Raw genomic sequence first — 22,392 nt, forward strand, 5'->3', positions numbered from 1 at the left:
AGCATTGATTGGAAACATATAATGGGGGCTGCAATGGGTGCAAACGTTGGCCTTCTCCATTGCATTCAAAGGGCTCAGAGACGCCGTGAGAGAGTGGCAGTCATGGCCAGAGGGAGAAGGGGCAACAGGCGTCAGCTAAGGAGGCCTTACCCACCCAGGGTATACCGCCAGCAGTTCTCATATCTGAACATGTCTGACGAGCAGTGTGTTCGGAGGCTGCGATTCCGAAGGGCGGTGGTCACTGAGATCTGCCACCTGCTTCGCGGAGATCTGCAGCCACATCTGAGGAGCAGGACGTCTCTGTCGGTGGCAGTGAAGGTGACGGTGTCTCTCAACTTCTATGCCACCGGCTCCTTCCAATCCGCTGCTGGGGACATTTCCAACATCTCCCAGTTTGCCGTACATTGCTGCATCCGCCAGGTGACCAATGCCCTTTTCAGAAGGAGACGTCAGTTCATCTCCTTCTCCGTGGCCCTTGTCAAGCAGCAACAGCGTGCAATGGGCTTTGCAGCATTAGCGGGCTTCCCCATGGTGCAGGGCGCCATTGACTGCACGCATGTGGCTTTGCGGGCACCTCTAGAGCATGCCGAGGATTACCGCAACCGGAAGGGCTACCATTCGCTCAACGTGCAGTTGGTGTGTGACCACAGGCAGATCATCCTAGCTGTCAATGCCCGCTTTCCAGGCAGCAGCCATGATGCCTTCATCCTGCGCCAGACTTCTGTGGCAGACATGTTCCAGGCCCAGCCTCACCCACGAGGATGGCTTCTCGGGGACAAAGGCTATCCTTTGTGCACCTGGCTGATGACCCTGCTCCGTGCGCCCAGCACCCCTGCTGAAGAGGGATACAATGACAGCCATCAAGCAACCAGGAACCTCATTGAGCAAACAATCGGCGTCCTGAAGCAACGGTTCCGCTGTCTGGATCGTTCTGGAGGAGCCCTACAGTACTCGCCCGAGCGAGTCTCCCATTTCGTGGTCGTGTGCTGCATGCTGCACAACCTGGCTATCCGCAGGACTCAGCCACTGCCACCAGACATTGGAGGACCACCAGAGGAGGAGGAGGAGGAGGAGGACCAGCACAGGAGGGAGGTAGAAAGTGCAAGGGCCGCCTGTCGGCGGCTTATTGAACGTCGGTTCTAGGCCCCCTCTCAGGGAATGGCTTGTGCCAATGGCACAAGAAGAATGTAGCCGCTCCACAAGCCCTCAGCCGAGCAGGGCAACCAGGACTTCCAAAAGAAAGCATGGACAGTGCGATTTAAGAACATTTATTACTTTGATACCTCTGTGCCCTTCCCACATAACAAACTAATGGAGAGAAGCCCCCCCCAAAAACACAAATCGAGCAGTCTCGGCCTTTCAAAAAACACAAATACACCAGTCTCGACCTTTCAAAAAAACAAATCCACCCTCCCCCTTTAAGAGCTCACTGGCGCCAGAGTGTCTGCCGTCAATCAGCAACTCGCTGCACCTGCGCTGCGCCCGCCCTCGGGGGTTTCGCCCCGGGCCGCCGGCTTAGCGCCTAATGATAGTCGTGCATCGCCTGTTTTAGCGCAGCAGCAACCTCTTGGGGCGATGCCACTGAATATCGGCGAAGGTGGCGCAAAGTTGCGCCGGGCGCAAACTTTAGCGGCCGCCCGGCTGTAGCGCCCCAAACGTGGCTATACTGAATTTCTAGGCCATAATTTCTAAATTTGCGGATGACACCAAATTGGGGGGAATAGTCAATACTGAGGAGGACTGCAACAAATTACAGGAAGGTATTAATGAACTTGCAGAGTGAACATATAATTGGCAAATAAGTTTCAACACAGATAAATGTGAGGTATTACATTTTGGTAGGAAGAATAGGGAGGTCACTTATTACTTGGAGGGTGTGAGTTTGGATGGGGTAGAGGAGCAAAGGGATCTCAGAGTACAAATACACAAATCACTAAAAGTAGCGATACAGGTTAACAAGGCCATAAAAAAGCAAACCAAGCACTAGGGTTTATTTCTAGAGGGATAGAATTGAAAAGTAGTGACGATATGCTAAACTTTTACCGAAGCTTGGTTAGACCACACTTGGAGTACTGCATACAATTCTGGTCGCCGTATTATAAAAAGGATATAGAGGCACGGGAGAGGGTGCAGAGACAATTTACAAGGATTATACCAGAAATGTGAGAGTATACCTATCAGGAAAGGATGAACAGGCTGGGTCTCTTTTCTCTTGAAAATTATGAAAGGTTTTGATAGAGTGGATACAGAGAGAATGTTTCCACTTGTGGGGAAGAGCATAACTAGAGGCCATCAATATAAGATAGTCACCAAGAAATCCAATAGGGAATTCAGAAGAAACTTCTTTACCCAGAGAGTGGTGAGAATGTGGAACTCACTACCACATGGAGTGGTTGAAGCAAATAGTATAGATGCATTTAAGGGGCGGTTAGGTAAGCATATGAGGGAGAAGGGAATAGAGGGTTATGCTGATAGAGTTAGATGAGGAAAGACGGGAGGAGGTTCGGGTGGAGCATAAACGCTGGCATGGACTGGTTGGGCCGAATGGCCTGTTTCTGTGCTGTATATAATATATAGATTTAAAACATGCACATACACTCTTTGTAGGAAACTGTTAGGATAATTGCAGTATTCCCTTTAATAACACACTTATTCTGATTGGAGGAGGCTTATCGTCTGGATATCAAAGGAATCTAAAGCTCCCTCTGGACTGGGGAAGGGTGAGCTCTGTTAGGGGTGGGGGCACAAAATAAGGTTTCTGTTCCACACGAGCCTCATCCCACCTTACTTCAACTAACCTTATTAACATATCCTTCTATTCCTTTCTCCCTCAAGTATTGATCTAGCCTCCTCTTAAATGCATCTATGCTATTCGCCTTGACTACTCCATGTGGTAGCAAGTTCCACATTCTAACCACTCTCAGTTTTATTTTTTGTCTCTACAACAATATCCAACTTGGGACTTTTATTTGTCTGTAAACAAAAGTATCTGATAAAATATACGTATGTAATAAAGAATGTACATTGATTATTATGTACTTTCTTGAGAAGGGAAAGACTATTAATAATAGAAATGCATAACTATAAAGACAGAATTAAACACATCACAGAAGTCATAAAGACAAATGGCTGAAATCCAGAGAATAGGAGCTTTAGCTTTAAACAGAGAGTAAATTAGATATTGAAAGATATTTCCGACTCCTTTTCTAACTAGTTGTAATATAGTATTTTCACACATGTCCCTTTCTTCATAATCAACACCTGAGTCTCACACACTCACCAAAAATGTGAGAACCGCTCCATTGTCAACACCTAAGGTTCAAATTGCACACCATAGACAATGTGTGAATTACTCTCCTTAGGAAATGTTCAATATATAACATCCTGAGATGAACAATTGTCTCCCATTTAGTTGATGACACTAAAATTGTAGGAGACCTATTATATATAGTTAATAAAATTACTTATATTAATTTCTCTTCATTATTGGGCTCCTCTTCTGTTTATATTCCTTTATGTTTTTACTTAGTTATACTAAAGCCTAAAAGGTGATTACATAAATATCAATTAGCCTAATGCTCAGCCATTATATAATTGAATGGGGAGGTACGGATTAGGAGATCTTTGAACAGTATTGTGAGCATATCCAGTGCTTACCTGGCACCTGCAACATCAACACCAACCATCAACTGTCCATTCAATAACAACACTTCATCTCGGATTTTAATCTTCTCGCATTTTGCAGCAGGACTGTGCTTCTCGACTTCAGTCACCCAGATATATCCAACATCCAATACAGGCCCTTTGCTACCTCTCTTTTTTTTTCTTGTCTTCCTGCTCTCTTGGTCACTTAGAGAATCCCAATAGATTGGGACATTCCCAAAACGTACTCCAAGATTATCTTTGTCTCCCTTTGCTCTGGTCAAGTGAGCTGTACAAATTTCAAAATCTTCTCTTTCCTTTTGGCCTGGTTGTACAACACTTGCTCCCACTCCGAAATTCAAGTGTATGTATTCACAAAGCATCTGAATGGCTGAGTGGCACAGCTGAAATCCTGGAGTTTGCTGTTCTTCCCTCAGCCTAATGTGGAGCCAGTGTTCTAGGAGAGGGAGATAGAGCTTAGCACTTTCTGGAGTTATTGGCATTGTGGGTCACCCAGCATTCCCACTTTATCTAAAATCCCAGCCACTGGAAAACATGTTGCTGATACACAGGTCATAAATCTTCAGAGAATTGTAGGTGGCCTCTTTAGGTTCTGCCACTTTAACTTAACAAAACATGGCTTAGGCTCAAATGACATCAAGGATTAGCAAAATATATTTTTCAGTATGTCTTGATGCTGGGAAAAGAATGTTGGACAACAAAATGAATGTTATTGTGCCAGAGAACTTGTGTAGGGAGAGGCAGCTCTTAAACCTGGACTGATAAAATACACTCACTGACGTTGGGCAGGATGTGATTTGGAACATCACAGCAGAAAAAGGTTGCTCATCTTTAGCTCCATCAAGTTCTTCTTCTTAAAAAAAGGAAAGGAAAACACAGTTCAAGTACAGTTCAGAACAGTAAACATAATTCAAAAAAACAATTTAAGAATTATTTTGGAGACGATTTCATTTTCTTCATCAGAAATACATTTTATTATTTTTGTTAACTTTTTTTCTATGCAGTTAATGTTCCCTGGACTGGAGAGTGGCTAATGTCATACCTATTTTCAAAAACAGCTAACCCAGTAATCTCACACCTGAGTCAGAAGGTTGTGGTTTCAAGACCCGCTCCAGAGACTTGAGTGCAAAATCTCGGCTAACACTCCAATGCTGCACTGAGGGTGTCACTCGGTAAGATAAAATGGAAACCGAAGCCATGTTTGCCCTCTCAGGTGAACATCAAGGATCCCATGGCACTATTTGAAGAAGAGCAGGGGAGTTCTCCTGGTGTCCTGGTCAATGTTCATTCCTCAACCAACATCACTAAAACGGATGATCTGGTCATTATCACATTGCTGTTTGTGGGACTTTGCTGTGCACAATTTGGCTGCCGCATTTCCGACATTTCAACAGTGACTACACTTTAAAAGTGCCACTTAACAGGCAGATAAGAGGATTATCCCCATTTTACCCACACAAGTGCGGGCTTTCCGAAGGCTTCGAACACCGCCAGGGTCACTGAGGCGAGCAGTGGGTCTGCGAAGGTCAGAGGGGTGCAAAAGTGCACTGTGAAGATAAGTGATGGGTGCAAGTGTGGAGAGGTGAGTATGTGAGGTAAGTGGAAAGTGTTAGTAAAAGTTTACTTACCTTTGTTTCTTCCTGCAGGCTTCAATCGGTGGGTAAGCGGAGAGTCTCGCACCTCCGCAACAGAGATGACAGATGGCCGCTGCATTCTCCAATGCAACAACCATCTAATTTCTGCTAAATAAAGAGGTTTGATGAGCCTTGAATTCAAGAACTCATCAAACTTCAGAGAATGTCACTATTTGACAGCTTCACAGAGCTGTTTTATGACAGATGAAACGTCATACGTTGACGTTCTCTGTAACAGCTTTCCCTTAATTGGCCTGCTAAGCCCGCTGGGCGGGCTTAAGGTCAATCAAGGGAAAATAACGTGAGTTGGCCAGAAGTTGAGGGAGGCGGGACTGAAACCCGACAAGTGGGAGTCCCGCCTCCAAAAGCTCCCCATTGGCAAAATCCAGCCCAGTGTATTAAATGCAGCAAGTTGGCATCTCTGTACAACTGACTTGGTGGGGGAGTGGAATGGATTGTCCCTATGTACAGCAAACCTTAAGCAATTTTCCCCCATGCATGCAGGAATCCCCGTGTTGTCTGGGAGCATGAAATCTCTGAAAGGTAGTGAATTTTAAATTGAGTGGCTAACAGTACAGTTTACAATGGAGGGAACGGTCCAGAGGGTTTGACATTCAGGCGATTGAATTAGCTCGTAATTTATGTGAATCTTCAGGAGACTTTAAGCATAGAAATAATTTTATTTTCAAGTAATTTACTTCACAGGTGAAGCATGTGTGTAGCACGTTACAGGAAAGATACTGACACCATACCAGCTGCCTCATTAATGGGAGAATGACCCCTAATGCAAACAGGACACAAAATGACTGTTTAACAAAGAAAGTAGAAAACTGATCATTTCCTACAATATCCCATAGGTTTCATTTTAATTGCCATCTGGTAAAACTCGATGGATTTAATTTCCAAACTCCTTTTCATTTGGTTTACCATGAAAAGAATACCGTTGCCTTATATGTGGGAACGCAAATTCCTAACCTCTAACACCATATGAAAGCAATTTATCAACTCAAGAATTTTTGTTGTGATGCTTAACAAGCTGGTAACAATTTCAATGCTTTCTTGTGCTGTTCTTCAATGTTATCTAATTGTGATGCATTTTTATTACCATAAATGATCACATTGAACTGGTTTTTATTGTGATACTGTTTTCAGGCTATCTGGTACAGGTGTTTTAAATAAAAGGGGCACTGAATCTGACTTCATAAAATCGCAGCTTGTGTTTCCGTTAATGTAACCCAATTCCCACCTCTCCCTGCTGGAGTGCACAAGTCATATTTTATACTCTTTTTGTACCACTGCAACTTTTAACTACTATCATTAAAACTTCCAGTCTACCAGTGTGCAGAAACTGACACTGTATTTGTAAGCACCAGGATGGATTGACAGGCATTTCCCAGATCATTCCAGGCAGTGTATATACTGTACATCTCTGCTGATGAATCTGGGAGACACTGTATTAGCGTCTGACTCTTGATATTGCAGACAAACCAAACACAGATTAGGTGACCGCTTCACTGAGCATCTCTGATCTGTCCATAAGTGGCACCATGACTTGTCACTTTAACTTTCCCTCCCATTCCCATTCTGACCTCTCTAGCTTTGATCTTCTAACTGTTCCAATACAGTTCAATGCAAGCTTCAACAATAGTATCTTATCTTACTCCTGGCCACTCTGCCGCCATCTGGTCTTAACATTGACATTAGTAACTTCAGAACTTAGCTATACCCATCATTCTCTTCACAGCCGTGGGTGTTGTGGTGTGACGAGGATTTGTCGGTATCTGGGAGGAATGAGGCGGGTTGACATCGGGGTCAGTGACCCCACCTCCCTTCATCACAGTGCAGCACTAGTGGGGTTTGGGCCATTAGTGTGGGTCAGTCCTTTCCTCTTTTCATGACTGGCAGATTCACCATGTCTTGGTTGCGTTTTCTATTTTAATTTCATTTCTGTTGCATCTGCAGCTTTTTTAAAATAGATTTTTCCCTTTCTTAATTGTTTATTTCTCATGCTTTTGTGTACATGGAACTCTCCTGTGTCTTTGCACCCCCCTCACTATTTGCACACTTTTGTTCTTTCTAAATGTCTGTGTTATCTCATTGTTGATATTTTTATCACCTACCTATTTTCTATTTAGCAGTTTGCAGTTAATTTGGCACAGTAACTCCCTCTCTGTGATTGTTGTATCTGTTGATCCCCATCCCCCTTTTTCTCTCTCTGTTCCCATCCTTACTGAAATGTCTGTTTAGCCTTCAGTCTCCATCTAGCAAATAACATCACCTGCCCAATAATCTATGAAATCCATGCCAACCTGGAGGTGGCTAGTAAGCAGCTGAATGCTGCCCTAATGAGAGCAACGAAAGCAGTAATACAGGTTGAGCGTCCTGAATCCGGCAACCTTGGGACCGAGGCCGAGCCGGCTTTCGCGTTTTTCCGGACTTCGGAACGTGTTTCTGATGTCCGAAGTCCGGAAATATCGCAACCTGGGCTCGGGTGTTTCCGGACTTCGGACATCAGAAACATGTTCCGAGTCCGGAAATGCCTGGGCCGCTTCGCGTAGCGCTGATGCGTTTCTCCGCCCCTCCCCTTCTATTAAAGGGGAAGGACGCTGCGAGCTCTGCAGAGCATCCGATGGCCCACGCTAGTCCACCAGGGCGGCGTGGTGCCATGGCCGCAGCCTGGTGGAAACACTTAAGAACATAAGAACATAAGAAATAGGAGCAGGAGTAGGCCAATTGGCCCCTCGAGCGTGCTCCACCATTCAATAAGATCATGGCTGATCTGATCCTAACCTCAAATCTTCTATCACTCTCCATCTCACCCAAACCCATGTGATCTCCCGGGAGAGGCAAAAAACCAGATAAAAAACCCAATGGACAATTTGGGAGAAAAAATCTGGGAAATTCCTCTCCGACCCATCTAGGTGATCGAAACTCGTCTAGGAGATCACTCTGTCCCTATATTTTCTACAGTACTTACCTTCTGTAAAGGCGATCTCCACCCCAGCCAGGAACAGGAATAAAACCATCTCCTGAAATTTAGCACAGAATTAGAACACAAGAAGTAGGAGCAGAACCAGGCTACACGGTCCCTGGGCCCGCTCCACTACCCACAGGGCCATGACCATTCCGAACCTAGACCCATGTCCAATTTCCTGCCCGCTCCCCGTAACCCTTAATTCCCTTTACTTCTAGGAAACTATCTAATTCTGTTTTAAATTTATTTAATGATGGAGCTTCCACAGCTTTCTGGGGCAGCAAATCCCACAAACCTACCACCCTCTGAGTGAAGAAGTTTCTCCTCATCTCAGTTTTGAAAGAGCAGCCCCTTATTCTAAGATTATGCCCCCTAGTTTTAGTTTCACCCATCATTGGGAACATCCTCACCGCATCCACCCGATCAAGCCCCTTCACAATCTTATATGTTTCAATAAGATCGCCTCTCATTCTTCTGAACTCCAATGAGTAGAGTCCCAATCTACTCAACCTCTCCTCATATGACCACCCCCTCATCCCCGGGATTAACCGAGTGAACCTTCTTTGTACTGACTTGAGAGCAAGTATGCCTTTTCTTAAGTATGGACACCAAAACTGTATGCAGTATTCCAGGTGCTGTCTCACCAAAACCTTGTACAACTGCAGCAATACCTCCCTGATTTTATATTCTATCCCCCTAGCAATAAAAGCCAACATTCCATTGGCCTTCTTGATCACTTGCTGCACCTGCATACTAACTTTTTGAGTTTCGTGCACCAGGACCCCCAGATCCCTTTGTACTACAGTACTTTCCAGTTTCTTGCCATTAAGATAATAACTTGCTCTATGATTTTTCCTGCCAAAGTGCATAACCTTACACTTTCCAGTATTGTATTCCATCTGCCAAATCTCTGCCCACTTACTTAGCGTGAGAGTGCCAGTCAGTTCCTTCAGTAACCTCTAGATGGCACCTTCACTTGTTTGTTTCCTTGTTAATTGTTTCTAGTTTCCTGTGTTAATTCTTAATTGACTGTTATTGGGCTTATGAGTTTCACCTGTGATTTGTAGTATATAAGTTCTGTGGTTTTTTTTTCTTTTTAAGGCTAGTCAAGACTGAGCACCTAGTCAAGACAGAGAACCTTATCAAGACTAACTCCCTTGTCAGGACTGAGCCCAGAGAGAGAAAACCACAGAACTTAAATACCAACAAAACCAGGTGAAACCAATGAACAGATAAAAGGCAGTTAACTAATAAACACAAGAGACTAGAAACAATTAACAAAAGGAAACAAACAAGTGAAGGTGCCATCTAGAGGTTACTGAAGGAACTGACCGGCACCCTCACACTTAGCCTGTCTATGTCCCTTTGCAGGTTATTTATGTCCTCCTCACTCACTACTTTCCCTCCCATCTTGGTATCATCTGCAAACTTTGATATGTTACACTCAGTCCCCTCCTCCAAATCGTTAATATAGATTGTAAAGAGTTGGGGACCCAGCACTGACCCCTGCGGAACACCACTAGTTACTGATTGCCAGTCTGAGAATGAACCATTTATCCCAACTCTCTGCTTTCTGTTAGAGAGCCAATCCTCCACCCACGCCAGAATATTACCCCCAATCCCGTGATTTTTTATCTTGAGCAATAATCTTTTGTGTGGCACCTTGTCAAATGCCTTTTGGAAGTCTAAATACACTACGTCCACTGGTTCCCCTTTATCCACCCTGTATGTTACTTCCTCAAAGAACTCAAGCAAATTTGTCAAACATGACTTCCCCTTCATGAAACCATGCTGAGTTTGTCCTATTAAATTATGTTTATCCAAATGTCCCGTTACTGTCTCCTTAATAATGGACTCTAACATTTTACCAACCACAGATGTTAGGCTAACAGGTCTATAGTTTCCAGCCTTCTGCCTACTACCCTTTTTAAATAAGGGTGTTACATTAGCAGTTTTCCAATCTGCCGGGACCTTTGCTGAGTCCAGGGAGTTTTGGAAAATTATTACCAATGCATCCACAATCCCTAACGCCACTTCCCTCAAGACCCTAGGATGTAAGCCATCAGGTCCAGGGGATTTATCTGCCTTGAGTCCCATTATTTTACCAAGTACCACTTCCTTAGTGATTTTAATCGTATTTAGCTCCTCCCCCCCTATAGCCCCCTGTTTGTCCAGTGTTGGGATATTCTTAGTATCCTCTACCGTAAAGACTGATACAAAATATTTGTTCAACGTTTTTGCCATCTCCATGTTTCCCACCATTAATTTCCCAGTCTCATCCTCTAAGGGACCAACATTTACTTTAGCCACCCTTTTTCTTTTTATATAACTATAGAAACTTTTGCTATCTGTTTTTATATTTTTTGCTAATTTACTTTCATAATCTATCTTCCCTTTCTTTATCAATCTTTTAGTTATTTTTTGCTGTCTTTTAAAGATTTCCAATCTTCTATCCTCCCACTAGATTTGGCTACCTTATATGCCCTTGTTTTTAGTCGGATACTATCTTTAATTACTTTACTTAGCCACAGATGGCTATCTTTTCTTTTACACCCTTTTTTCCTCAGTGGAATATATATTTTTTGGAAGTTGTAAAATAACTCCTTAAATGTACACCACTGATCATGTACCGTCTTACCCTTTAATCTATTTTCCCAGTCCACTCTAATCAATTCCACTCTCATACCTTCATAGTCTCCTTTATTCAAGCTCAGCACGCTTGTTTGAGATCCAACCTTCTCACCCTCTAATTGAATATGGAATTCAACCATGTTATGGTCACTCATTCCAAGGGATCCTTTACTAGGACATTTTTAATTAATCCTGTCTCATTACACAGGACCAAATCTAAGGTTGCTTGCCCCCTGGTCGGTTCAGTTACATACTGCTCAAGAAACCCATCCCTAATACACTCAATGAACTCATCCTCAAGGCTGCTCTGCCCAATTTGATTTGTCCAGTTAATATGATAGTTAAAATCCCCCATAATTATAGCTGTTCCCTTATTACAAGCCTCAGCTATTTCCTGATTAATACTCTGTCCAACAGAGCTGCAACTGTTCGGAGGCCTATAGACTACGCCCACTAGTGTTTTTTTCCCCTTATTATTCCTTATCTCCACCCAAACTGTTTCACTATCCTGCTCCTTTGACCCAATATCATTTCTCTGTATTATAGTGATTCCTTCCTTTATTAACATAGCCACCCCACCTCCCCTCCCTTCTTGCCTGTCCTTCTTGATTCCTGTGCAGATTAAGGAGGATAAAACACAACACTAAAGTTTTATTGCATCACTCGCATTTTTCATAGGATTTTTAAAAAAGACAACAAAAGTTAATGGCTTTTTGAAGTACAGGTTGAGCATCCAAAATCCTGAGTTCCGGATTCCGGAACATTTTACGGATTCCGGATTACCCTGCCACCAATCGTCATGGAGTCTGGATTCCGGGGAACATTCCGGATTCCAGAACTCCGGATTTTGGACACTCAACCTGGATCAATGAAGAAGGATCCTGGCAAAGCACTGCTCCGATACACATCACTAGTCTGATTCACTCAAAGTACAGACTCGAGTTACTACATTAAAATATGACTCAAGGAAATAAAGGCCAGGAATTTCTCAGAGCTGCTCCCTTTTTGCATTGTAACAGCTGGAAGTGCAAAGGAAACCCCTTTTACGCCTGTAAGTGGGGTTATCGCTGCACATCTGGCGAAGGTCTGGCAGTGGAGTGAGAACAGCTCTGAGGAAATTACTGACCAACAACAGAGTCATATGGCTGGATTTTCATTCAGAAGTCGGGAAGGAGGCGGGACTACAACTTTCGGGTTGTAGTCCTGCCTCCATCGAGATGCGGCCAATCCACACGATTTTCACTTGATTGACCAATTAAGGGCCACCCGGCAACATGTAACGTCACAGACTGAAATTTCATCTGTCAAGACTTGTTGACAGATGAAATATCAGTGTTTCACAGCTGCTTGAAGCTGTCAAACACTGACAGTCTTACTTCTAACTTGAGTCCTTCTATGCAGACTCAGTTAGAAATCTCGCCGACATTAAAAGCTACAGGCTGTCACTTTTGACAGATCGCAGCTATTCTGCTTTCTGTGCCGGCTGAATGATGGACTCCCGAAGCCTCGAGGAAGGAAGGCTGTAAAGGTAAGTACAGGTAATTTAAACTTCTTTGCACACTTTAGACACACCAAACACACTTACCTTTGCACTCATGCACCCATCACTCACCTGAACACCGACATCTCAACGCCTCCAAGTCCTTCAACCCAACTCCTCTAACCTGGCGTGGTTTGGAGCCGGCGGGAATCCCACACGACAACCTTCAAAATAGGGATTAGACTAAAAACTGCCTGTTAACTACCTGTTAACAGGCAGTTAATTGGCACTAATCCCTTCCCGCCTCGGGTCGGTGGGTCCCAGTGTGGGGTGGGTATCTGCCTCCTTTGAAACTTACATGGAGGCGGGTTTTGGGCGGGATGGTGTCGGGACCCCCGAATTCGGGATTTTAGCCCCCGCACGCCTAAAAGCCCGCCTCATGGCACACTGAAAATCGACCCCATAGAGTCATAACGGCACAGAAGGAGGCCATTCGGCCCATCAAGTCCGTGCCGGCTCTCTACAGAGCAATCCAGTCAGTCCCATTCCCCCGCTCTATCCCTGTAGCCCTGCAAGTTTATTTCCCTCAAGTGCCTATCCAGTCTCCCCTTGAAAACATTGAGTGTCTTCGTTTCCACCACTTCCGTCGGCAGCGAGTTCCAGGTCCTCACCAATCGCTGCATAAAAAAGTTTTTCCTCACATCCCCCTGTATCTCTTGCCCAAAACCTTAAATCTGTGTCCCCTAGTCCTTGTACCATCAACTAGTGGAAACAGCCTTTCCCCATCAGACTGAAATCCATCAACTCCTCAAAGCCACCACTGAGAAGCCGTGGGATCTTTTCTGCAGGGAACGAGAGCAAGATCCCTCAATGATTTTGGCATCAGATCGACAGACTGACAGGGCAGAGCCAGTGCAGGAACATACCAACACTGCAGTCCTCGGGATACAGTGCAGAGGCAGACTCAGAGAAAGCAAACTACTTCAAAGACTCACTGTCCACACCAAACCAAATCAGGAGCATCGGATGGAATTCCACAATAGCTGGGAAAAGGAAGTGGATCATTACATATATACACAACCAAAATTGTTCCAAACTGGGAGCACAGCCCCAGCAAGTAACGGAGGACATAATGCAGCAAAGAGCAATGTAACTGCCTTACCCCAGCCAATTACTGCTGCTGAACTCCATTGAGGCTAAGGTGCATGACAGCCCCAGCGAGAATGACATCATCAAACATATGCTCATGTAAGATTCGAAATTTTCCATTATATAATCACACGAGACAACAGGATTAATAACACAGCTTTGTTGACCAAAAGAAGCTTGTACAGATAAAACCTTTGATAAAAGGGCACACAAAATGGCCGCCGGACCTCGTGATCAGTTTCTTGGACCATTTGATTTCTGTTACTGCAAGCCAGACAGGCTTGTGGATTGAGAACAGTAAGCCCGCGAAAGCCAGTATCGGGAAACCGAAACTCAGGGAAATGGGCATACATATTCAATTGGATTCTAAGTACAAGACAGTTTCAGGCAAACAGGATGGGGCCCATCAAGATATGGGCGGACAATGCATGAACACTTAAACCCATTTAATGTACAAAGGAAAAACCGTTTAACAGCCATCAAGGGAAATCTCCAGACCGATCAATATGCGAACCGAGTTACGGTGACAAAGTAAAAGACATTATCGGCCAGGAAGGCCAGTTAAAGCTATCACCGGCTCCCGTTACAAGACAAAGCGCCCCTGCAGAGATTTCTGCCTGCCAAAATTATTACAAAGACTGGACTATGATCTGGCGGGAGATAAGGCTGGCCCAAAAGGGTATAACTATGGATTTTGAAAAAGTCCATCAGCGCCTCTTCTACCTCGGTAGCTTCGGAATTCGATCAGGACGTTTCGGACGGACATTTCGGAAAGGACAACGTGGTCGGTGTTCAGCCAGACAAGGCTCGGCCACGACGAGAAGACGACGAGGGTGGCCCGGGTACCGTTGTCGGGAGATCATCGACGACCCAGGCCGAAGAAGAAGACACCCTCGGGAAAACCGACGATCCAGGCCGGAGGGAAAGGACATTCCGGGCCTAGCACTTCCGTGCCTCAACATCCCATTCTCGAGGTGTTTTCCTGTTCCATGAATCCAAATCCACAACAGACTTAGTGGATTTCAGCCATGACGAGCGCTCACCGAGGCTGTGTCCACTGCCTCATCGCCTGAGAGAGAGAGAGAAAAACAAGCTGCGCCAGAAGTTTCCAAATCCACGTGACGACGGAAAGCTGTGCCAAAAAGGCTGCGAACCCCTCCTTTTCGCGAGTTTGAAAGTGGTGAGCATGATCCCGAGTTCCTCAAGTTGAAACTTAGTTTAGGTATAAGGGGAGGGACAGGGTAAGGGTAATCGTAATGTGTTTCCCCTTTTTCGATGTGCCGTGTGTTTCCCATTTCCATGGAATCAAGTTTATAGATATGTGCATGCTTGTAGTCGCTTTGATTTGTGCTTATGATATGTATTTTGTAATGCTGCAAACTGTTTAATAATAAAAGCATCCATTTCGTGCTATTCAACCTGGTCTATTGAGTCTTTCTCTGCACTACAGTTCCCTGCACCTAAGTCCAAGGTCTAGAACCGTAGGGAAGAGTGGGTCGAACCACTCAAGGGTAATTATTGCACGAAGCCTGGTAGGAGACCAGAACGAGCAAGAGAAACTCCCGACAGAAATGGCGACTGCGGCAGGACCTTGGCAGCAGGAATGTAGCGTGTTAGATCAAGGTTTAAATAAACGAAATATGATGAATGAGAGGATAGCGGATTATGTTTTTGGGAAGGTAAACCTTACAAAACAATGGATATCTGACCTATTAAGGGATAAGCGCCCGCTAGACGCAGCCATCAAGTGGACAGAAGGCAAAGAGCACAAAAGATCTGTAGAAAAGGCGGTCTGGCTGATGTGTTACAAGAAGCAAGTCCAGCTTTTGGACCAGGTCGTTGTGGCACAGACAGCCCAGATCAAAGGGCTGCTTACAGAAGTAGAGGAAAAGGTTGCGGGAGGTCAGAAGCTGATTCAATCGCTTAACGCACTGAATCAGGAACGCCAATCCGCAACCCACCGCCATGAGACCCGGATAGAGTATTTGGAATGTCAGGTCATTGAGGCCAAGGCCAGTGAAGGTAGAATGAGAGAGAGATGTTTCCGCCTAGCCAAGCAGGTAGCGACACAGGAGGAAAGTATCTTGGGGGCTAGGGCAGCTTATAAGATGGCCATGCAGGATAGGTCTGAGAACACCGACCATAGCGCTTGCCACCGGGAGCTAGAGGACCTGAGAATGGCCCTAGCCAAGGCAAACGGATTGGTGTGTCTCATAAACCCGCCAGCGAGCCAGCTACTGTTAGCCAAGGAATCCAAAAGACCGATTCCACAAGAGACAGTTAGGGTACCAACCCCCGAGCCCTCAGCACCTCCTGCCTATGATGAGTCTTGGACTCCGGGGAAGGAAACGGAGGAGTCAGACACAGGGGTTCTTGAGGCAGAGCAACCCCAGGTAGCAGAGTCAGGACCGGCACCGGTGTGTCCCACGCGTCACCGGAGGCTCGGTCCGGACCAAGCGAATGGCGATGATGGACCCCTTGTGAATCAGATCATAATGCCCCATAGCGCACGACAGCTAAGGGAAATGATCAGTGACATCCCAAAACTCTCTGAGTCAGGAGATCCCTCAGTGCATTTTCGGGACGTGGAGCAAACCGCAGCAGTTAATGACTGCGACGGGGCCGAAATGTCCAAAATGCTGCTGTTCTCCCTGGACAGCTCACTCCTCCAATGTCTCCCTGACGAGAGCAAGAGAGGGCGAAAAACGTACGAGGAGATACGGAATGAGATCCTGGAGATTATAGGGGAGGGTGATGGAAGTCCGTTCCTCCGATTGGAAAGGATGATACAGCTAGCGGGAGAACCCCCACGGGTTTTCGCCGGAAGGTTGTGGCCAGTGTACCGGCGCAGCTGCCCGGGAGGACCGGACCGGGACGCGCGAGATGATGACCAAAGGGCTCATTGGCTCCGGTGTCTGGTCGCCAATTGCTTGCCGTCGGTGAGGGAGCAGGCCAAAGCATGGTTTGACCCCACTAACCCCCGCTCCACGGAGGAAATAGTACTTGATCAGCTCATGATAGGTTACAGGAACAACAAGAGTAGGAGTGTGCCTTCCTCAAAGGGAAAGGTGCATGAGGCGAGGCCTGCAGCTCCTGCTAAAAAGGAATGGCATCAGGAGGGGAATCGCGCCCCCCAAGCCAAGAGCAGTTGTTACGGGTGTGGAAAGGAGGGTCATTGGCGCCGGGACTGTAGAAATCCGTGGAAGGATAATAGAGGGAAATTTCCCGCAGTCCAAGCCCAAGCCCAGACCGCTGCCCCAGCACCAGCCCAAAACCAAACCATAGCTCCTGCCCCAGCACCAACCCCAAGCCAAACCGTAGCCCCTGCCCCAGCACCAGGAGCTGGTGCAGTTGTGGATCCCGCCGCGATTGAGTCGATTTTACAGACAATGCGGTCCCTAATGACCTCGCAGGGGAAGGTGGCAGTTGTCAACAACCCTGTTGCTCCCCCAGCCCCAACCGCAGCGCCCCAATGACTGAAGCCCACGCAGCCCGTCTACCTGTGTCCGCTCCGTTATGACGCGTGGAGAAGACCCGTTGTGGAGATGGAGGTGGAGAAGGAAAAGGGTAGTTACCTGTTGGATACGGGAGCATCATGCACCGTGATCCACACAGCTAAGCCTTTTGCCTCACCTCTATCTACCCAGGCTCCATTCTCAGTAGCGGGTTTCACAGGCAGAGAACAGGCTAGCGCGTACTCCATCCCGCTCTCCATTCATTTGGGAGCACTCCACACCACATGGACGTGCATCCTATTGAAGTGGAATGAGGGGGGTGGGAAAGGCATCCTCGGGGCTGACTTCTTGGCGGAACACGGGATCCTCGTGGACCTTAGAAATCACTGTCTCTGGGGAGCAGAGAATGGATTAGGTAAGGTAGTTGTGATCCCAGGGAAGGGAGAAAAAGGGACCCTGTGCACCATGAAGCCGTCAGGGGGTTACGACCTCAAGCTTCTGGTCGCGGACGTCCCAACGGACTTGCAAGCGTTTGTGTCGGACAATCTGACCGCGTTTGCCACCCACAAGCACGACTGTGGGAGGGTCACCGGGTTTGAGGTCAGCGTAGACGGGGACCCCATGATCCGGCCCCAAAAGCAGTATAACTTCCCCAAGGAGGCAGAACCCGACATGGAGACAGCAATATCTTCCTTGGTGCAGCAGGGCGTATTGAGACAAATAGCCACTCACGTGAACTCCCCATTATGGCCGGTAAAGAAGCCGGACAATTCATGGAGGGCCACGGTGGACTATAGAGTCCTCAACATTAACATCCCAGCCTGCGCGCCCACGGTAGCAGCAGTTGCCGACCTAATAGGGAGTATTCCAGCCTCCGCGACCACGTTCACAGTGTTGGATATCTCGAACGGTTTTTGGTCCATTCCGTTGCGGCGGGAGGATCAGTACAAGTTTGCCTTTACTTTTAAAGGGCAACAGTACACTTGGAACTGCTTGCCGCAGGGTTTTCACAACAGCCCCAGCATTTTCCATCAATGCATGGCGGGAAGTTTAAAAGAATTTAGCCAGCCCAATCAGATAGTGCAGTATGTGGACGACTTACTCCTGTTCACGGACTCAAGGGAGGAGCACGGCCCACTATTAGCCGAATTATTGGAGCTGCTGGAAAGGAAGGGTTTTAAAGTAAACCCAAAGAAAGCACAGATCGGCCAGCAGGAGGTGAAATTCCTGGGTCTGGCCATCCGCGCCGGGGAAAGGGCCATAGATAAGGCTAGACAGGAATCGGTGCAAGATCTACCGATCCCTAACACAGTAACGGGTGTAAGGTCCTTTTTGGGGTTGACCGGGTACTGCAGGGATTTCATCGAGGACTATGCAGCCACAGCAGCCCCGCTACTCTGACTCTTACACAAGGGAGTCGAGTGGTCTTGGGATGAGGGGTGTCAGGCAGCATTCGAGAAGTTGAAAAGGGATCTGCAGACTGCGCCAGCCTTAGGGGCCATAGATGGGGGAGAGGAGTTCTTCCTGGAAGTAGCCGCTAGTGGGGACAGCCTGAGCGCCGTGCTGCTCCAGGAGCGACACGGCAAGCTGAGACCAGTGGTCTATTCCTCCAGGGTACTCACGGATGTGGAGAAGAGTTTTTCCAATTGCGAACGGCATCTCCTGGCCACGCATTGGGCTGTGAACAGATCAGTGATCTTCACAGGAACCTCTCCCATCACCCTCCTCACCCATCACACCCCCACAAAGATGCTTCTGGATGGAAGGATTAAGGATGGGACTGTAAGCAGCGCCCGGATTGCGCGCTGGACCCTCCTCCTTTCCCAGATGGATCTCAAAGTTAAAGGTCTCTGCGAGCCGAAGCTCGCAGCCAACATGGTATATCCCGGAACAGCCCATCGGTGTTCCGTCGAAGGGGTATGGGAGGTTAACATAGGTTTACGGGCCGGGATACACCCCACAGGCCGCGAGATCTATGTAGACGGTTCCAGCACGGTATCTGCTGGCGAACGACTCACAGGTGTGGAGTTTATGACCCTGCGTCAAACATTGCCTTGGCAATTAAGCTCCCCAGCACGATGAGCGCACAGCAAGCTGAACTGTCCGCGGTGGCGTACGTGGTCACCCACCCCGAAATCTTCCCGACCCCATACACTATTTGCTCGGACAGCATGTTCATGTGCAATTCGTGTACGGAATACCTCGCCATCTGGTCCCGCCGCGGATATACCTCCGCGGACGGACGGCCTTTAACAGTTAAGCCCTTGCTGGAAAAGATCCTGGCAGCTGTGGGGGAGGAAGGGGAGGTGTTCATCCATAAGGTGAAGGCTCATTCCACCACAGAACCCCGCAGTCAGGGCAACCAGCAGGCGGATGCGCTAGCCAGGGAGGGTGCCCGCAACGGCATTCTCTGGGACCCCTATGGACCCGGACCCGTGGCGGCGATCCAAGGCGGGGAGGGGACTCCAGGGAACACAGGGGTGACACCGCCCCTAGACCTAAAAACCGTCCAAACCCTGGAGCCCGCCCTCAAAACGGTCCTAAAAGCCATTGATGAGGGCAAGCAGGTAGAGGGTCTGTACAGTACGGCAGCCCTCTTAGTCAAGGAAGGCATGCTGTTCCGAGAGGAGCAGTGGGTTGTGCCGCAGCAGCACCGGAGGGAATTCCTTCAACTGGCCCACGAGGGTCCAGGGGCAGGACACCCCAGGCCTGAGGTTACTTGGCAACGGGTAGAGCAGGCGGGATGGTGGCCGGGACTTAGAGATGATGTCCGCGAGTTCTGTGCGAGCTGTCTTGTGTGCGCTGCAAACAACCCAGACCCCCAGAAAAGGAAGGTGCCCATGGGACACATCAGGAGGGTAGAGGGACCATGGCAGTCGATTCAGGTCGACTACATAGGGCCCCTGCCCGCCGCCCAGGGCAGGTATAAGTATTGCCTTGTTCTGGTGGACGTGTTCACCAAATGGGTAGAAGCTTTCCCGTGCAGAACAGCTACGGCACTGGGTACTGCCAAGATCTTGATCCGGGAAGTGTTCTCGCGGTGGGGACTCCCCCGTTTTGTTGAGTCCGATCAAGGGAGTCAGTTCACCGGTCAAGTGATGCAGAACACCCTCATGCTCTTGGGCATTGAAGGGAAGTGGCACGTAGCTTACAATCCCCAGTCGTCCGGGATTGTTGAGCGCATGAACCGGACCCTCAAGGAAAAGCTGAGGAAAGAGACAATGGGCTCGCCCCAGAAATGGGCGGAGGTCCTGCCTTTAGTCCTCATGGGGATCCGAGCCAGCCAGTCCAAAAGCACGGGATACTCCCCGCACGAATTAATGACTGGGAGGATCATGCGAACACCCACCCATGTACTAGCCCCGGTGCTCACTGAGGGCCAACTCCAAGAGGTGAAACGAGACAAGTTTGTCCAGACCCTTTTGGAGCGCCTGAAACAGATTTATGGGCAGGCGCTGGGAACATAGGGAGACAGCATCAGGGCAATCGACTGTTGCTGGAACCTCGTAAGCAACAAGAGTGGGAAGTCGGAGACCAGGTCATGGTTAGGAACTGTGCCCGGGTGGGGAGTTTTGAACCACTGTACATGGGGCCTTACAGCATTGTAGACAAGGCCAGCCCCATGGTTTATGCAGTGAAGGTGCCCCGACGTACAAAATGGTTTCACATTAACCAGTGCAAACTGTTTAAGGCGGGTGCACAAGGGCCAACAACAGTGGCCAGGTCTGAGAATGAAAATCCCCAGCCTGCGACAGAGTCACAGACCACACAGGCTGGAACAGTGGCCTGCGTGAAGGGAGGAGTCATCCCATTGGAGTGGGAGGTCTCCCCCCTGATTTGGGATTCGGACGGGGAGGAGGCCGAACAGCTCGACCCCGCCCTTGACCCGATCACGGAGGAGGATGAGTCAGAGGGCGAAGATTCCACCCTCAATTCAAGCTCAGGGGAGGTAGGGATTGGGGGAGGAGACTCACAACCTGTAGGGACAGGTGAGGTAGAGTCGGATACCACAAATCCCGGCCCCGGGGGGGCGGAGCCAGAGGGAAGGGAGCCGGAGCCGGCAGCTGTGGTGGGACCACAGGCTGTGACGGTGAAAGTCCCAACCCCCGGTCCATCAGCCCTGGGAGCCTCACCCAAGGCAGCCCCCCGTAGGTCGACTCGAAAGCCCCAGCCCAGAAAGCAATGGACCAACTCTCCCTATCTTCCCCAACCTCGATACAGAGCAACCCGAGAGAGGCACGATTCCCATTCAGCAGAGACAGGCTGCGGGGGATCAAAGCCAAAGGTCAGTGCAGCCCCGCCACAGGAAGTGGCGCACTGCAGCCCTCACAGGAATTAGGTAGGCCGCCCGAAGGAAGGCGGCGCTGTATATAGGTTTAGGTGATGATGTTCAAGTATAAGTCATTTTAATGTCAGTTTAGGATGGGAAAAGTTTGCAATGACGGAATGTTTATAGAATAGTTTTCAAAGTCTGCCCAGTATGTATGGTTGTTTGGAAGCAGGGTCAAGGGACCCGCGCGTCCGTTTAATTAAGCCAGCACCTGTCGGGAGCCTGGCTACATCATCTTGTCGATTACAGGAACCAGGGATACAATGGAAAGGATTCTCGTAGGGATCGCGGTGATCGGGTGCGGGCTGGCCTACCGGGGCCGCACCAAGGACGTCATCGTGTTCGGGTGTTCCGGGGACACAGCCCCCATCGCGACGGATGGGACGGGGAAGCGAGAGGTTGAGGAAACCGCCACCTACTTCCACCAAGGGAGATGGCCAGGATGGCTGGGGACAAATTCTACGGAATACTCCAGCAATTTCGGTTTCGCCTACCAAGAGACTTCATTAATGTGCCCTCGGGTGAGGATCCTTGCACCCAGAGTCAGCGTTACCGTGGGAAAGAAGATCTGTTTGGTGTGTAATGGGAACGTACCACTAAGTCGATGGTGGTGGTTATGAAAGCTGGGAAAGGACATGAAAAACTCTACTATCGAGTGGGAGCGACTGGGTAACAATACCCATCGGACAATTACGGGGACTCACGGACAGTTACGTGTGTGTTGGGACAAATGGTGGGAACCAGATGAAGGAATATATGTCTGTATGTGGGGTTCGAAACGCGTCTGCCCCAAGGGCGTATCCATCTTTTTCCAGAGGCAGTGGCAGGACGAAGGAAAGGGGATGAGATGGGATGTCAGCACTCGGGCATGCGGAGCCCCATACTCCCCGATTCCGGTAAACGCCACTGAACTCATCACCCGCCCACGCAAGCCCCTGCCTACAATCCCGGTAGCACTAGCCCAGAAGGAAGGGTGCCCCACCACCACAAAGGGACCCGGGAACGGGTTAGTATTGGTACCCACCGGTCAGGTGCTGTACCAAGGGATACACTACGCGGTGGCCTCAGTGATTTTA

At 48.3% G+C, this 22,392-nt stretch overlaps 1 protein-coding gene across 3 annotated transcripts in view; it reads right to left on the reverse strand.

The window, feature by feature from the left end:
* The window catches only part of pdzd2 (PDZ domain containing 2), a 569,380-nt gene extending 564,865 nt beyond the window's left edge, over positions 1–4,515 (reverse strand). For all 3 annotated transcript variants that reach the window (XM_085973666.1, XM_085973663.1, XM_085973675.1), the window contains exon 1: positions 3,658–4,515. In XM_085973666.1, the coding sequence (XP_085829792.1) occupies positions 3,658–4,145 (488 nt within the window). In that variant the 5' untranslated portion in view covers positions 4,146–4,515. The remainder of the gene's footprint in view (positions 1–3,657) is intronic.
* Between the last annotated feature and the right edge of the window lie 17,877 nt (positions 4,516–22,392).

The sequence above is a fragment of the Somniosus microcephalus genome, chromosome 2 (genome assembly GCF_052327205.1).
Source record: "Somniosus microcephalus isolate GS21.2 chromosome 2, FLI_Smic_1.0, whole genome shotgun sequence".
NCBI lineage: Eukaryota > Metazoa > Chordata > Chondrichthyes > Squaliformes > Somniosidae > Somniosus > Somniosus microcephalus.